This window comes from Podarcis filfolensis (genome assembly GCF_964270895.1).
Source record: "Podarcis filfolensis genome assembly, chromosome: 8".
NCBI classification, from domain to species: Eukaryota; Metazoa; Chordata; class Lepidosauria; order Squamata; family Lacertidae; genus Podarcis; species Podarcis filfolensis.
The window spans coordinates 4,908,549-4,927,069 of NC_139611.1; the positions used below are offsets into that span (position 1 = coordinate 4,908,549).

At 41.9% G+C, this 18,521-nt stretch overlaps 1 protein-coding gene and 1 long non-coding RNA gene across 5 annotated transcripts; one reads left to right on the forward strand and one right to left on the reverse strand.

The window, feature by feature from the left end:
• Nucleotides 1-2,794: 2,794 nt before the first annotated feature.
• MXD1 (MAX dimerization protein 1) lies at nt 2,795-18,521 on the reverse strand. Of its 4 annotated transcripts, none has more exons than XM_083629700.1 (7): nt 18,175-18,456; nt 16,586-16,685; nt 13,541-13,570; nt 11,504-11,557; nt 8,438-8,552; nt 7,826-7,985; nt 2,795-7,711 (listed from the first exon to the last, which is right to left on the reverse strand). In XM_083629700.1, the coding sequence occupies exons 1-7, from the start codon at nt 18,251-18,253 to the stop codon at nt 7,521-7,523; spliced, it is 729 nt and encodes a 242-aa protein (XP_083485826.1). In that variant the 5' UTR covers nt 18,254-18,456; the 3' UTR covers nt 2,795-7,520. The 4 variants fall into 4 exon arrangements, with proteins under 4 accessions (XP_083485826.1, XP_083485827.1, XP_083485828.1 ...); XM_083629701.1 differs by having other exon boundaries at nt 2,795-7,708; nt 18,175-18,454; XM_083629702.1 differs by lacking the exon at nt 11,504-11,557 and having other exon boundaries at nt 18,175-18,521.
• On the forward strand, nt 13,577-16,100 carry LOC310769967. Its single transcript, XR_014551899.1, has 2 exons — nt 13,577-14,298; nt 14,744-16,100. It is a non-coding gene; the product is annotated as an uncharacterized lncRNA (long non-coding RNA).

The window sequence follows — 18,521 nt, forward strand, 5'->3', positions numbered from 1 at the left end:
TTTGGTCATTTATTGACAAAACATTGTCCAAAATCGGAAGACCTGTGGGCAGTCTTCACGGGGGGGGGGGGTCCACAAAAGTCAGGGATTTACCACAAAAAATTGAGACATTTTCCCACTGCCCTTCGGGTTGATTGAGAGCTGATTTTGCCTGTTCATTTGACTTAGCTTTTGTAAGCAAAACTTAAGCAGCGTGCCACATTAATTTTACATGCTTAATTTTACAATAGCCAACAGTAAATTATATTACTGGCAAAGAGTCAGTGTGGCGTCATAGTTAGTGTATCAACTAAGGCATGAACTGGTGACCTAAGGCCAATCACTGTCACTCAGCCTAACCTACTTTACAGAGTTGTGGTTGAGGATAAAATTGAGATGGGGAGAACTACTTGCACCACCCTGAACTCCTTGGCGGAAGAAGTAAGGTCCTGCCATACAGGGCTTAGCATCTATAGATACAGGAATCCAAGGAAGAGGGAGTATTTGCTGCAAAATAATTTGATTAGTATACTTCAGACTTCAGTCCACTGCCCAGCAAACCCCGCTGAACACTGCGAGGCTTACTTCTGAGTAAACATGCACAGGATTGCAATTAAGAGGTTTAAATGTTATGAACAAATTCAAATTTTTATTTGGAAGTTATTGAAAATATTTGACTGGTGGTGTAGCCAGTTTGCTACTAATTTTATGAAACATGCAGTCCCCAAACCCAGGAAATTTTTAGCAGAAAATGATACCAATGGAAAATTTCCCACATCCATTGTTAAAGTCAAGGTTTGCCCAGGCAGCAAATACATCACCACAGCACAGACTTGTTCCTTTGGAACTTTGCTGCTTCCAGTCTTGATTATTGAAGAGGTTATTGATTATTATAGAACTAAATACAAAATATAGAAGGCAACCAATATGATCAGGGGATTGGAGCACCTTCTCTGTAAGGAAATGTTACTTTGGAAGTGTTTAAGTTCATAAAATGAAAAGGGGAGCTAAAGGGGGATCATTATAGAAGTTCATAATAAAACAATACATGGTGTGAAGAAAATCCAGCCACAAACCTTTCTCTGCCTCTCAAGAACCCTAGAACTGTGAGCCATCAAATGAAGCTGATTGGCAGGAGATTCAGGAAGGAAGAGTATAATTTCATATGACACAAGGCTAACATATGGAATTCATTGCTGAGATATGACGACTGCCACTAGGCTTAGCTGGCTTTAAAGACAAGTTGGACAAGTCCATGAAACATAAGGCCATCAATGGCTTCAAGGCAGGATGGCTGCATATTCCACTTCCAGTTGCTGGGAAATGAGTGCCAGAGAGGGATGTTGCCTTTATGTTCTGTTTGTGGGCTTTCCAGAGGCAAAGAGGGTGCTGGACTAGATTTGTTCTGATATTCCTATGTTGCCTGATGTGCATGCAACTGCTTAGGAGTTGGGACTGTGCAACAAAGCAGAAAAATGGGAGCATTTCCAGATAAAACAAGAAGAGTAAACTTACTTGTTTCTTTAGCAGGTTCCAGACTCCCTTCCAGCAACATCCGTTTGTGAGATCCAGAATCACATGTTCCTCAATGGCTCTCTTCTCTGCTTTCTTTGCATAAACCCATTCTCTAAAGCAGCACCTGCCCCTATTTTATTCTCACAACCATCTTGCAAGACAGATTGTTCCAAGTAAGTTTCATGCCCCAAGACTCTCCTTGGTTGGCAACTAGCTTGGCCAACAGCTGTTTGAGAATGGAGGCAGCACTATTTAGCCCAAAGGAGCCTGCTAGGAAGATCCAGTGCGGTAGCTAGTGGTACCTCAGATTAAGAACTTAATTCATTTTGGAGGTCCGTTCTTAACCTGAGATACCACTTTAGCTAATGGGGCCTTGCACTGCTGCACCGCGATTTCTGTTCTTAACCAAGGTACTATTTCTGGGTTAAGGTAAAGGTAAAGGGACCCCTGACCATTAGGTCCAGTCGTGGCCGACTCTGGGGTTGTGGCGCTCATCTCGCTTTATTGGCCGAAGGAGCCGGCGTACAGCTTCCGGGTCATGTGGCCAGCATGACTAAGCCGCTTCTAGCAAACCAGAGCAGCACACGGAAACGCCATTTACCTACCTGCCGGAGCGGTACCTATTTATCTACTTGCACTTTGATGTGCTTTCAAACTGCTAGGTTGGCAGGAGCAGGGACCAAGCAATGGGAGCTCACCCCGTTGCGGGGATTCAAACCGCCAACCTTCTGATCGGCAAGTCCTAGGCTCTGTGGTTTAACCCACAGTGCCATCTGTGTCCCCATTTCTGGGTTAGCAGAATCTGTAACCTGAAGCGTCTGTAACCCGAGGTACCACTGTACTTTGTTCCTCCCACTTCCTTTGTCCTTGAGCTGACAGTTCACCAGATTTGGCCCAAGACCATAGCTCCTATTCTAGCCCCCAGTGCTGTGGAAGAGTCAGGCATCAACCAGCAGAATTCAGACAAGTGGAGGAAATTATGCTTCCATACTATACTTTCCGCCCCTCTTCCCTTGCATGGCTCAGAGTAATTGATATAGTACTGTCAGTGGCCAAACATTAATCAGGTCCACATTTGCCATAGCATCAGCTCAAGTTCCCAGAATCTCAATAGGTCCTTAGTATGGGTGCTGCTGCTGGAAGCTAGGGCAAAAAAATGCTAGAAGTGGTTTTCAGACAGCTGCATGTTCCCTACAGACTGTGAAAAAAGATTTACTAGCTAGTTTCAAAATGATCTGAATGTCTTTATAAATGAATGAATAAGAGCTGCCTTTCAAGAAACACCCACACTGGAGCACTCTTTAATAATGAAATAATTTATTTTCTAACAGTTGAACAATACAGAAGTATACATATACACAGCAAGGTCTTCTAAAACATGTAATTTCTAAAAATGCATGTGCTAACTGTAATAAAAAGCACCATTATATGGTCTTGACACAGGATTTTTATGACATGGTATTTACATTAGGAACTGAACATCTGGAAACTGAATTCCTATTTTCTCCCTATCTGCTGCTCCCCTGTTTAGGCTGCATTTTTATTTGGAAGACTCCAAAACTAATGTCAAGAGTTCAAAAGCGCAAGTGTTGTTAAGAGCACCTATTTGAGGAAAGGTCAATCAAAAGAACAGCACAAAAATAAAGCCGAACTCCTCCAGATAGGCCAAATCTTTGGGCACTTCAGAAGGGAACAGGTATGTTTCAGTAAGCATATTTAAGCCGTCAAGCAGATGGCAGCCAAACAAGCTGACTTTAAGAGTTGTTCAACCAGACCACAATATTCAAAACAAACAGGTTTGCTATAGTCAATCTTTGTACAGAGACGCAGGAGCAGGGAAAGAGATTTTGTTTGCTCAGTAGTGTGTGGGGGTGTTTTTCCTCCAAACTAAGAGTGTCACTGATTCACATAGATGTTCCAAGAGCTTCAGGTGGTCATAATGTACAAAAACCAAACACTTGCCCTAACAGAAAGAATTAATAATAATAATAATAATAATAATAATAATAATAATAATAAACCCTCTTCAAATTAAAGCAGCAAGGGAGTAAGCAACACAGTATTTGTAATCAGGGGAGCAAACATAAACTAGGTATAGAAAGCAGAATTTGTCTCAATACAGTTAAGTGTCAAAACCTGAAATTTGTTACCAAGAGGGCAAAAGGAGGACTCAGAGTCCTAATATATTGCTAGAGCTTACACCAGATGCCCAGTTCACTCTAATTAGGCAGAGAGCACTTTAAAAAAACGAACCTTCCCCATCATTAATCCCATCCTCCCAAAGAACATAGGGCTTCCTTCTAGTGGATTTGTAAGCGCTCCTGAAGAGAGAGAGCAACAAGACAAAAGAACGAGGGAGGGGGATAAGGGCGGGAGAGAAGTGCCATATTCTGAGAACAAAGTGCTAAAATGGCAGTTGGCAGAACTCGGCCTGCTAATGCCCAGAGCTCTGGAATCTTGCAAGAGGGTGGGAAAGTTTGTGGCACCTCACTGGACATCTCAAATAAGTGCTCAGCTTGAATCAAAAACAGGTATTCACACCAACCCTGGAAAAAAGTTCACAAGATGTGACTATCAGCACCTTGAAAGCTCTGCTTTATAAAAAACACAATACCATAATAAAAGTTCTGGGTGTTCAACACTCAGGAGAAAAGTTCATCAGGTACAGACAATACTTTTTAGGCTACTTCAGACTGTCACCCTGACATCCACATTTACTTCTGATCAGAAAGAGCAAAAACTTTGAATTTCCATTTCCAATCAAGTGCGCCCCACATTCGCTTCTGCGCAGGCCGTTACTGAGTGCAACAGCGTTTAGTGCGACCTTTTTAACACATGCGGCTTCCAGCTGTAAACACAGGCACAGAAACAACCCCAGTTCCCCTTTAGTAATCTTCAAAATTAATGTATCTGCAGCTTATCGAGACATAATGCTGGTGGATCAGTGAATTCGAGAGAAAGTCTGGCTAGACCATAATGTCACACTTCTATGGCCCAGCTTATACATCACCCAAGTGACATGGTTGCCACTCGCTACCCCTGTGATTGTTCCCACACCACCTTGGCAGTGTATGAAACCTCTGCTCATGAAGTTGAGACAGGATAGATTAGTGCAGTTATGCACCACACCAGTGCTGCCTACCTGCAAGCACAGTACAAACCTCCCTCACCCTGTTGGCAGGAATTTCTAATAATGGGGGCCATGTATGCAACTGGGCCTATTTATCCATCCTTGAAGTGGGCACAACTATCTGAGGGATGGGCTGGGTGAATAGCAAAGAGCACCACAAAGTTTGCAGCTGCTAAGGCCAGTCCTAGCCAAGAGATTTAAAGGTGTCCCTGGAGCCCACAGGACAATTTGTTTTAGATGCCCAGATGCTTCTGAAACCCCGCTCACCTCCTTAGGTTAGGTTTTTTTTAACATTAGTGCATCATTTGCAAAGTTCAATTTTTCTGTACCATCCAAATTTTGAAAGGACCACATCCAAACAGTGCAAAGATTAATTACCGGTTCACAATAGGGACAAAAAAACCAAAACCCCAACCCCCCAAAACAAGAATCCCACAGTATTTTACTAAAAATACAACAGGCACAATCCACCAGGAATTTCCCCGGCTCAAAGTACACCAAAACAAAAGTGGCCACATACAACCATGGCTAAACTGCTACTTCCATGTATGTATATATTTTTGTTGCTTGGGGAAGGAGGGAGAGAAAGAAGGGGTACTATCTAGGAGAAGTTAGAAGTGGATTGTGCCCAGTTATAATTAACTCATATAAAGGCACAACAATTAAAACACATTAGGCCGAATCCTTAAGACTCGTTACGTCTAAAGAAAAGTACACAAATTTGTAATTCAAATTTACCCCATCAAAATGCCCCCAAAATCTGAAGTTACTTTGAACCTTAAAGTGGCAATATGGAGTTGAATTTGTGAGGCAGTTTTATGCAACTCATTAACAAATATAGAAGCTCAAAGGTCTCAGGCAAGAAACATGTCGGAACAAAGGACCTCAAAGTGCAGCTACTCAACTTCTTTTAGTTTACAGGTTGGGAGCTAGCTCTCGGAAGGGTTTTCTGCTTCGATTCAAAGCCAGCTTATAAATGCAAGAAGGCCTCCAACAAATAGGAGTTCAGTGCAAGTCTGCTGGACAACTTAAAATTCCAGCCTTTTTTTTTTTTTTTAAAGATAGCACACTCAAAAGAAATAGCTTTGGAGATCTTTAGCAATCCACTAGCCCCACTTCCCATCTTGAATTTTTTTCCAAAGATAGCTTTAAGCTTCTTGAAGAAATCAAATGTAATTTTCATGTAGTTTAGAACTTGTGTCCTAGTGGATTTTGGCAGCTCAGGTCATGCAAGCAAGCATGAATTACATTTTGAAGCTAAATAAGCTACATAGCCCTTTTAGAGTGAAGTGACATGAAGTTGCTTAACTGGCTCTCAGGTATCCTCTAAGTGCTCGGGGACAGCAAGCTGTATACAAATAAATATTAAAAGTCCCTGGGAGTTAATGTTCAAAGCAAAGAGAATGGGACTAAGGAAATCTTACTCACTGGACCATGAAATACAAAGTTTCCTAAACATCTATAAAAGCATAAAATCATAAGATTGTTATTACATTAAGTTTATATAAAAATGAATAAATACTATTCATAGACCACGTTATGTACATTTGTGTGTGCTCTAGTTAGTGGTTAGAATGCTGTTGGATGTGGGACACCAGAGACAGGGTGAGAAGTGGACAGAAAAGATAATAAAGTCAAACCTAAAATCCACATGCAAGTCACTTTTCTGAGGGCTACCAAATAATTTAAACAGGCAAAGGAGTGCTAGAATGCCAAGATGGCACCACAGAATTACTGTAATGCAGTCTCCTCAGTCATTAACTCAAAGCTAGCACAGCTAACTTTGTCACTCAGTTATTGCTGAATTTTTTTTTAAGTAAACAGATTGGACTAGAACCAAGTATACAAATGAGGCATAATTCTTTTGTGCTAAAGGGATCGAGATCAGCTTTGTTCATCTCTCTGAGGTAGAAAGAATTGTCCCAGAGACAAGAAGGACTTAGCTAGAACTGCTGCTAGGAACAAAAGGTAAATGCAGCTATCAATGCAAAGACATCATCATAAAGATTGCACTGGAGTAGTTTAAAGTACCATTTGGTCTTTTGACACCAAAGATAATTGAGATGTCTTTAAGTAAAGGCATCCTACCAAGGTAATGAGCTAATAGTGAAAAGAACCCCACCCCATCAAGAGCCTACTGCACAATCCTATTCCTACTATATTTCTGCCAAAGTTAGTTTTAGTCTGCCAGTTGCCTGTCTCAATCCTCGCCCTCTGGGACTACTGATGAGAAGGTGGCTCAGTGCTTATAATCCAAATGGAGCTTTGATTCAGTACTGGCAGGAGTGTCTCAGAGATTACTACATTACAACTACAATGACTTGGGACACTTCAGAATAACTTCTGAACAGTGGCTGGGACATTTCACTGCACAATTCCCTCACAGAAACTTGCAATGCTTCATAAGTATGCTCTGCCAATTACCAGCTCTGAATGACAGAAACCACGAGTTCTTCCTATAAAGGTCATGTTTGAGGAATAGTGGCTAGTCTGGCTGTTTCGGACACCTTATATTATGCTCTCCCCTCCTCCCACCCCTATAGTGAAAAAGTTAATCTTGAACATTAAGCAACAGCAGCACAGGCAAAAAGTCTAAGTTGCTATTACTGCAACAATATTATTGGGTGCTTAGAAATTTGGTAGGAATGTTCAGTCTCATAGAGATGAGTTTACTGACAGAAAAGGGAAGCTAGTGGATGCCATCAGATGTGTGCTCCAGAGAGTAGCTTGTAACCCACAACCCTATGCACTGTTTTCAGACTTAGGCAAAGCAGATTTTGGTAATGTTGGTGGCACAAGAAGTTTACGTGCAAGAGAATTGTGGGACGGTCCAACATACTACCTAGTAAGATCCAACAAGGAAACAGCAATGGATGGAAAGAAAGCTACTGGCTCCTTATAGGCTGAGACAAGCCTTGAGATTGTTCTGCAGCTTTATTCTCTTAATGCCGGCGCTCGAATAGCCCTCATCACTGCAGACACTCTGCAAGCTTCCCCTTTCGTCCAAATCACTTGGGCTGCTGCTGCTGCTCCAGTCTAGGTCCCCTGTTAGGTAGTCTGTGCTTTCCACATCCACATCAATTTCTTCTGCAAAAGAAATGCAATGTTACTTGGGTAACAGACAGCATTCACTTCCTAACAATGCAATTCCTATTTGGTCATGGAAGCAAGGAACCCAACTCAAACACCACCAGTACACACCTCTGTCTGAATCGGATCGATCAGAAGAAACAGTAGATCCTATACTGTCCATTCTTATTCGCTCAATACCCAGTTTCTCCAGCTGCCTTTTCAGGTGCCGCTGTTCTCGTTGCAACTGATCTATTTGGTGTACTGCTTTTCTGTCATAGTCTTCAAGTTTCTGTAGAACAAAACAGGTGTAGTATGATTCTTGTGCATTATGTGCAAAAGATAAAAGCCATTATATCAATTTATTATTATTTGCATATGAAAGTATGTCTAATGGCACTTCCCAAGCAATTTTAAGGCCTTGTATAAAATCATGTGGACCCTTCATCAGTGATGTGCAGGCATTGTCTTTGGCACCTGCTCATCAAGATTTACCTTCAAGTACCTGCCAAGACTTAATGTCTGTATGTATTCTTCCAATGTGGTACAATGCTGACTCAAAGATTATAATGTTTTGTCCTTTCTCGTACCATGATGAAGCAGCCCTCTTCATTAGCTAGGAAACAATGTTCTTTAGGAATATGGCGTTATTTACTCCCTATCTCAGTTCCATGGTATATTTGACAAACATAAAGTAATGAGCTTTCTTACATGGAGCTCTAGAGCCCATCCACTTCAACTCACCTTGATGTGCAATTTAGCTTTTGTAAGTAAACTTAGCGTGGTATGCCTACTGGATTCCGGTCCAAGAGGCACCAGCCCTTTGAGCTTCTCCAGACACAGTCGCAGATGAGCACGTCTGTTAACCAAGATACACACAGGTTGTTACGAGTGTAAGATCAACATTCTGGAAACATTCATCATGGGTACTTCTCTATTATATAACTAAGGAACTAGGATAAGTAATCATGAAGCTTAGAAAAGAGATGAAAAGCATGTTCATCACTGTCTCAGGCCATTCTGAATTAGGTCTTTTGAAAGTTGGCTATGCCTGATTCAATACCCATTCTAAATGTCTAAAACAGGCCATAGTGCCAGGCCATAGTGGGCAAGCCAAGCTCTCCTGTCCTATGTCCAATGTGGGGCAGTGATATTGAGGCTGGGTCAAAAAGGGGTTTACAGGTAGCTTTGAAGCTCAACCATCAGCTGATTGTCAGGGCTTCAAAGTGCGGCACAAGACTCCTTTCAAGCTCCAATCAGCTGCACTAGGGAGTTAAGATTCAGTTTCCTACCTGTAGTTTAAATGTACTTTGACGTAACATATGCCATGAAGCTAGTCAATCTCAAAATAAAATACACCACAAAGTCATAAAGTGATGCAATTATAATTACACAACGCAAGATACCCACACATTTTAATTAAAACTAATTCCAGTTTTACCTTACCCAGTAATGTAGCAAAATTAGTTTCAGAGATAACTAACCACCACTGATAAGTTGATCACCAGCATTTTAACTAGCTGTTGGAGACCTTGAGCTTTTCCATGTAATACTCTGTTTAGCTTTAGAATTTTTCAACTAAAGGCAAAAGCCTTTAAACTGAATGGTTTTAGTAAGCCTATTCATTAACTGTTGTCATTTTTTTTGCAGATACCCCCACACAACATTCAAGCCTACTGGACTACTGGCATGTCTAAGCAAGTACTATCTATTCTGACCATAAGCAGTTCACAAAGGTCTCTTTCCTGGTCCTACAACCTTTTAAATTCCCAGCTTGTGTGTGTACCCTTTTCTGCTACTCTTCCTTCCTTGCCTCTTCCCTTCAGCTCAGTCCTTCTCCATTCCTTAACCACATGGGACGAAAGAGAAAACAAATTTTTAAAACAAATTCACTCTAGCCTTCTATTCGGCTCAGGACTGATGACAAAATAAACAGTATGTGTATGAAGCAAGGGTGGGGAAGCTTTTTAGACTGGTGGGCCAGATTCCTCTATTTCCACACCACCATGCACCAACCTTGACAGGTGAGCAGATGCAGGTAGGTTGTTGCATCCATATAGTTGTCAGGCACTTGGGAACTGCAGCATAGAGGCCTTTGCCAGCTTCCCAGGCACTGAGCATACAGCTGGCAAAGCTGCTTTCTGCAAAAATTGGCTGCACAGCTGAGTTCTGCACAGGGAACTCTGCTGCACAGCTGATCCAGCAAGCTTGAACTTCAACCCTGTTTTATGTTTTCCCTGATTTAGGCAGGGATCAGCTGCACAATAGGGTTCTCTATGGAGGAACTTGGTTGTGCTGCCAACCCGTCACATATGACATCAGGTGTGCAGCAGATGGGCGTGGTTTGGGGGAAAACAGCTTAACAGGTCAAAATGGAATCCATGCTGGACCAAATTCAGCCAGTGGGCTGAAGGCTCCCTACTGATGTTTAAAATACTAGCTTGTGAAGAAAATAGTTCATGAAAGGAAATAAGGTTGGAAGAAACTCCCAGAGCACATTTCTCTGAAGGAAGTATATGGTTATGGTCCTTTTTTTTTTTTACGCTGGTATTAAAAAGGAATTCCTGTCAGGCTGTACAAATGAAGCCCTTTGCAGAGGTGGGTGAAAAGAACAGAGAGCCTGCCTAAGGTAAGGGGAGAGTTGCATGGAACAGCCTTTTGGTGAAAGCCAGGAGCTGGGAAAACACAGTCCTGAAAGTTTTTGCTGAGGGAGATGGTGTTCTTTATGCTTACAAAATTATTGGGATTAGTCTTTACTTTTCAAACAAAAAAAGTGCTGGGAGTTAGGACTGTGGGGACAATAGGACCTCCTCCTTCAAGTCAAACTGCCACATACTTAGGGGCATTTTTAATACAACAATAAAAATAAAGAAAACAAATATTCCCACAGGCTTGTAAAAATAATTAGTGGCTTACAAGCTGATCTGCCATTTGTAGAGCCCAGGTTGCAGCAAGTACAATTTGCCCTCAATTAGTCCTATGCAATCCTAAGTAAAGATACATATTTGCTAAGTATACAAAAGTACTCTTAAGACCAGCACGGAACAGTATATATTTAATAAGCAAGAACTATGTTGTGAACCAGAATTTCATGGGCACAACAAGGAAAGTTTCAGAAGTTCTTCAAATACAGTCTAGGTCAGGAGTAGCCAATGTGATGCCTTCCAGATGTAATTGCAATGACATCAAATTAATAAAGCAACAATAAAGTATTGCATTTTCAAAAAGAGCACTGATAAAATTTCCTTTCCCCCCTATCCAGATGGATAACCATAACATTTTATTTGGCTGCCAGAATTTTAACTGTTTAAGCCAGATGAGTCATCGTGCTTCCATTTTCAAAGCACTACACTGACTTCCTAGTTGTTTCCAATTCAAGGAATTCCCTTTAAAGCTCTAAGTGCCTTCAGACCCAAATGCCTATAGGACAATGCCTTGAGATCCTTGGCAGAGGGCCTTCTTCCTTAGTGAAAGCGTATTATGTATGCACTAAGGACAGGGTAGTTTCTGTGCTGGTACCACACTCCTCTCCTCAGGGAGATATGACTGGTGTTGGCGTTACTATTTTTGGCATTACTATCTTTTCAGCACCAGTTTAACATATATTTGCTCATATATGTTGAGTTTGAAAGGCTTGTTATCCCAATCTTCTTTTACTTTTTACAGTTCTCTTTGCCTCTCAATCTTTAAATCACTTGACAAATGTTTTACTATATTTGCATTATTATGTTCACTGTATGCTCCCTGGAATCCCTTGAAAGGCAGCCTACAGCTATTGTTAAAATAAAACAGACAGTAAACACTATTTACTTGGTTATGTTGCAAGCAGTCTTCACAAATGCAACCTTGCTATTTGTAGACATGCTGTAAACACATTTAAAATTTAAACACTTAATTTTCATTTATTCCATGGAAGAAAATAAAACACGTGCTTAACTTTTGTTATTGAATTTAAGTGTACAAAGTGCTTAACCATGGCTAAATCATGCCCACATCATTTTAAATTGTAGTTCCTAAGATATCTTATTGGATCATGAGATTTACAGGCTGAGCTGGTGGAATTTCTCTGCTTCACTTTCTGTAATTTCCTTAGTAAATATTATGGGAGGCAATTTACTAAGCACTGCTGAATGAGTTTTCTATAGAAAATGATTTACAACACACCTAATTTGGAACACAGACAAATGTTTACATCTTGTAGGCTACATTTACTAAAAAGGCCCAAACTGCTCTACAGTAAATGGCCTGAAGGACAACAGGGAATTTTTCCTAAAACATTTTCTTCCTGGAAATCCAGTTCATGCTAACAATGATCAAAAGCTGAACATTTAAAACATAATGTATTGTTTCAATTCTATAATTTAAAAGATTGAAGATGTGCAGCCATTTAAATTCACTTTAGGTGCAAAGTGTTGTAGCATGTTTAATCCCTTGTTGAAAGCGCCTGTGTAAAAACACAGAATAATTTTTTGTCAGTGTAAAAAAATAATTTCATTCGTAAATGAAGTAGAAAAATGTCAAAATGAAGCCCATGGTGCATTTTAGAGAAATAGTTATAAGTAGTTTCCTATTTTCTAAGTTTCATTACCTTCTTTTCATAACCATTAACTCATCATTTGCCATATCCCAAATTAAGCTCCAGTTCTTACAAAAGATATGCAGCTAATTCCTAAAATGTTTCAGGAGAGGTTGTACCAAGATCCTTTTCTATATAACATAGGAATTAGTCTAACATTCCAGCCTCACATAGTAATCAGTCACATGGTAAGTCTACCACACCAATAAAACCATCTCAATTAAGCCACAACATTGTGACTAAGGTACACCTAGTAAGTGCCTCCAAAGAGTACTCTAGATGTCCCATTTGTGCCAACCCAGTTAGAGCAGCAATCACATGTATGGATGCCAAATTGGCCTTAAACTTAGTCCTCACTTCAATATGATCCTTTGAACAGGTTATTGACTTTATAAATCAGTATTCCCCACATTCATTTACTAGTCTGAGAACTGTATGCAAGAAAAGTGGCAACAGGCAACCACAAACTAGTCCCTGCGGTGAAAGCCTTTTGAAGTACTGTGTGCCAGCTGGGAAATACAGACTGCAGACCCCCACTAGCACATGTGGTTAGAATGAAATCACACAGTTCCTAAGCAAACATCACTGGAGCAATAGCCCCTTTCTGAAGACCACGGAGGAGTAAAGCTGCTGAGAAGTTTTTCCTTCAGCAATATTTTTTCTGAGACTTTGTCATTCGGAGAACCATCACTACCAACGTTATTTTCATAACAGACCCAATTACCTAAAGGCACTCAAACATAGAAAGGCTGAAGGATAGTTTTCAGAATCATTTCAATGTGGTTTGAAAATTCTGATTATAGTGGGGTGATTTAATGCATATGACTAATAGAATGGCCCAAAGACAGTGCACATGAGATTTTGCATTAAAGCCTTTCCACTCAGCAGCTCTTGCCACATGCACAATTCTGTATACAGTCGTACCTCCTTTTGCGTCTGGGATCCGTTCCAGAGCCCTGGGTGCTCGACAAAGCGCTGCTCTGCGCATGCGCAAAGCACAATTTAGTGCTTCTGAACGTGTGTGAGCGGCAAACCCGGAAGTAACCTGTTCCTGTACTTCTGGGTTTGCCACGGACGTTCAATGAAATGGACCCTAAACGGGGCAGACTCAAAACAAGGTATGACTGTACTTCAAGCCACCACCCAGGAAAAAACAGCTTCCCCAAACTGGATTTTTAAGCTAAAAACACTGCTTTGATTCACCTCATCAAATTACTATAAAATGTAAGATGCGACTACTGCTGTGATTATTTAATCATTTGAAGACTCACCTGTTCTTTTCCATTTCGTTGTGTGTTGATCTAAATAGAGAAAGAGGGGATTAATGTAACCATTTACATTTGTCAACCATTGAGTAAACATACCTTTGCAGGTTTCAAACCACTGTCAACAAGATGCAACTCTGTTTGTGACTGAATCCCAGGTCAGTAGGGATCTCAAACCAGGGACCACAGTTGCATTATGAATAAGATACAATCATGCCTGCCCGTTCCATGGATCTCACCATAAGGCGTGGCAAAATAATCTGCTGAATGAATCACAACCACTTATTTTGCAAGACCCACAGTCTTTCTGAATCCAACTATACCCCAGAATACAGATTAAGAAATTTCCTGGACTATTTTAAAAGTCTTTCCTCCTCCTGTGCTGGGGTGGGGAACCGTTGCTTTTAAGAGCAAGAAAAAAACTTTCCAAGAGAACTCGATAACATTTGATTACAACTAAAAGAAAATGCACATATTTAACCCATCCAAGTTACATGACTGCTCCTCTTAAAGCTTTTGAAGAACTTGTGAATTATTTTGGATAACTTACCCAACATAATCATCACCATAATTTCATTTAAATAAATATGTGAGAAGAGAACAGATTATATACACTCTGCACATGATGTACTCATGAAGACAAAACTGCTAATGCACAACAAAAACATATTGCACAACCGCATGTATGTGGCCGCCAGGTGACACCCCCATGTGCCAAATCCTGGGGAAGACTGTTGTGTTTACTTGCATGAGAGGCTAGAAAAGTATTTCTTAAGTAGAAGCCTTTGTTTTTAGTATGTTCTTTTTATTATTCTAAACATTACATTACAATTAAATAAAGGAAGACTAGAAATAATAAAAACACACATGCAAGAACCAATTAGAAGGGACAGCTGAATGAGACTCCAGAAGATTCCTAGCTCAGGTTAGGTTAGAGCGTGGTCAACTTGGTTAGAGCGTGTGCTGATAATGCCAAGGCTGCAGGTTCAATTCCCATATGGGATAGCTGCATATTCCTGCATTGCAGGGGGTTGGACTAAATGAACCTCAGGGTCCCTTACAACTCTACAATTCTAAATCTTCCATATCTGATGCAACTGATGATCTAGCACCTAAATCGAATGCTATGCACACTTTCAAAGTAAAGTTCCACTACACACTCATCTTTAAAGCAGGAAAATGGGCTTACATGAAAATCATTGGAGGAAGAACCTATAAACTGAACTGATTAGCTTGCCAGAGACTCCTGAACTATATTTGAGCATATATTTTAATTGTCCCAACATAATTTTATACAAACGATACACTTCCCTGGAGAACTATATCTAATGTAAGGTTCACATTAAAAGGTAAACTAATAAAGCTGGGGCAAGGGGGAAGAAGAGTTAACACTGAAACTTCATCTTCCACTTTCCATACCATTCCCAAATGGCAGAACATCATGTACTTATCTCAAGACCACTAACCACTGGCACAGCAGGGTAATTTAAGGATAAAGCTTTAACTGGGTACTTCCTGCTTCTAAGGCATGCAATGACATAAAGGTAGCCTGAATCTCCAGATATGTAAACAGAAAACTAAAACAAATGTTAGCAAGCCAATGGTTAAATCAACTGGGCCTTAAAAAAGATTATCATACTTCAATAAGAACCTCTGAAATGAGGGTTGCCATATTTTGAAGAGCAAAAAAGAGGACACATTTGCCGACTTCTACTTTTATCACTATGACAACTCTCATTTTACATACCCATGAAAAGGACATATGGCAGTCCTAAACTGCCCAGTTCATCAATGTCCAAGGAACTTAAATCTGCCATTATCTAGCAGAATTGTAATAGAGTAATATGTTTTTGTTCCAACAGACTTTGGCTTTCTACACCAAGATGTTATAATACTGACGCTGTTATAATACTGACCCTCACTGTTAAGATTATTTTATCTGCTATCATTAACTGTTTTGCTTTTCTATATTTTATATGGTTATTTTGACATGCTGCAAGTCACCCTGATTGCTGTTTTAGGGATAAAGGATGGGACATAAATATGCCTAATAAACACATCTTGTATTATATAGCAGTCTTGAATACTTACTACAAATACCCCATAGGCAGATAGTCATTTTGTGCACAAAATTAAGGAACTGATGCAAAAACCTTGATCCATATGATTGTACTTATGCAAGAGAAGCAGCATATTTATGCAGAAGTAAACCCCATTTCAACAACAGCATTTACTCTTTAATAATTGTGCTCAGGATTATAACAAGTGTGGGGAAACTCTGGTCTCCTAAACTACAGCTGCCATCATTCCTGGCTATTGACCATCCTTTCTAGGCCTGATGGAAGTTGGGAGTTCTGAAACATTTGGAGGGCCAAAAGTGCCTCACCCCTGGATTACAGCTGTTAATGTGTTTTCAAATTTCACTGGCTTCAGATAAGCACTCTTCCAAATCTATTCTAAATTTCTTAGAAAACTTGGCTTCCAGAAATCTAAACTGGCACTGAAATGTGTGTGGCGTTTCCTGCAAATTTAAATTGAGTATTTAGACTGATTAAGTGCCTTTTTTTTCTAAAAACGTGTCTCAAAATCCTTAGAATGAAGCACACCCAACTCAAGATGAAGGATGTTTTAAATTTGAATTTAATTTAAATTTTTGACAAATACTTCTTCAGATATTCCAACTGCAGCATTACAGTACAGTATATTGGTTCAGAGGCCAGTGTAAACATTGACAGGAAACAAAAGTGAAACTGTCATGCCCTTTTGATCACAAACATGAAAACTTTTAGACAATACAATCTACATCTTGACTTAAACTGTAATCCTAACCCTGTCTACTCAGAAGGAAATCCTAATTAACTCTATGGGACTTACTCCCAGGCAAGTGGGGTTAGGACTACAGCTTAACCTTTTAATTAAGGCTAATATCCTTGTAATTAGCAGGTGCCCAATGTACTCATCATGCCTCTGCTGTAGTTGCTTTGGAAGTGACTGAGTTATGTGCATGGCTCACCCTGCAAGACAAAGGCAGAACACTCAGTTTTTCCTTACCTGCTACTACTACTATTTTTCTTGGATTTGTTTCTTCGTTTTAAGGCATCTCTGTCCTTGCTGCTGTAGGGTAACATGGAAGCATAGCCATGCTCAGCTTCTGTGGGGGAAACAATAATTCATCCCATTATTAACTCATAGCAAAACAACTCATTTATGTTCACTGGCAGATATAACTAAATACTTCATCTCCTGACATTCAGTGCACGTTCTCTTTCAAATTAATCCCATCCACAGGATTTCACATGCCATGAAAGCTGAATTCAAAACACCCCTCACTCATAAATTCACTAGATGGCTAGCCTCAGTCAAGTCTGTATTCTCTTTGTCTCAGCATTCTTAAGCGCAGTATGTTAACATCTTATCTTATCTTACAAGCCTGGTATAAAGAATACACAAATAGTGTACAGGAAGTACTGGTACTTTGAATGCTTGAAATGCACCAATTATTATGATGCTGAATCAATAATGTCTCAGTTGTGGGTGGGGGTGACAAGAGATTATGAACACTTGAGCACAGCGATACTCCCCCCCCCCATTTCCCAGAGAAGATGTAACAGAGTTTTGTAAAGGCTATTTGGAATTTACAAATGGGCAATGCCTTCAGACTCAGGCAAGGGCACAGCAGCTCTCCATCTCGACAGTTTCAGCACTTGACCTCGATCGTCATTTCCTTCTACAGTTCAGGCCCCCGTTAGGGTTAAAAGCGGAGCGAGTGGGTGGGTGAGGAATAGCAGGGCACACCCCAACAACAGGGCACGCTCCCCCAAACTGAATTGATTTGTGTGTGCCGGCTTCAGCCGCTTTGTTTATTTATTTGTCGCCATGGATGTTCTTGTTCAATACCTTCGAGAGGCTTTGTCACACATTAAATGGGGTAAAATACAAGGGGCGCGCGATTTATCCACACGATCGGAAGCGGGGCGCGTGGTAGATTTTTATAGCCCCACAACCTGCCCCCGCCCCGCCCCCCGCCAAGTGGGAAGAGGAGGCGGCGGCGGCGGCTGGGAGGGAAGGAGGGAGGAGCGAGCGAGAGAAAAGGCAAAGCTGGATCAGAAGGGAATCCGGGGCTCCCTCCCTAGTGAACAGGCTCAGAAGAAAGGAAATCTGCGGAGGAGGAGGAGGAGGAGGAAGCAGCCGGGCCATTCGCCCCCCCCCCCCCGCGCGCCTTTCGGGCTTATTTTTAGCCCCCTCCTCCTCGCGCGGCGGAGCCTTCCCGGCGGTTCCCATTTTCGCTTTAAAGGCCCGAGTTGTTTACTCTTTTCCTCAGGGGGGATGGGAAGACGGGGAGGCGGAGATCGTGCCGAAGGAGGGAGGGAGAAGCGGAGAAAAACACACGTACTAATAACAACGCGGCAGCAAGCGGGGGGGGGGGTCGGCGTCGCCCCTCCCCCTCCTTCTCCAGCCTCCTCTCCCGAGGGGAGCGAGAGCAACAAAAAAACAACGGCGGCGGCGGCGGCGGCATCCCGGAGGAAGCCTCGCTGTCACCGGGGCGGCCGGATGCTCTCCCTCAGCCAGACGGGAGAGCGAGCGAGCGGTGAAGGCGACAGGCCCCGAGAGAACCTGGGCCGGCCGGCCGGCAGGCCTACCTCGCTCCCTCCGCTCCAGGAACTCGGCCGCCTCCAGCAGCATCTGGATGTTTTCGCACACTTGGGCGGCCGCCGCCATTTTGCCGGCTGCTTGGTCCTGCCGCCGCCGCCGGAGCCCTCGACGCCGACGACACCGCCACAGAGTCAGCCGCAGCAGCCAGGACTCTCTTCTTCCGCCGCCTCCGTCCAGCGCCCGGAGCCCGACTGTGTGTGTGTTTACCCCACCTCACAGCCTGACAGACTCGCCGCAACCAAGCCCTCCCTCCGCAGCCCAACCCGCTGCCCCCGGAGCGCGGCGCCCATTGGGCGCCCGTGGCCCGGCTCCGCCCCTGCCGCTGCCCGATTGG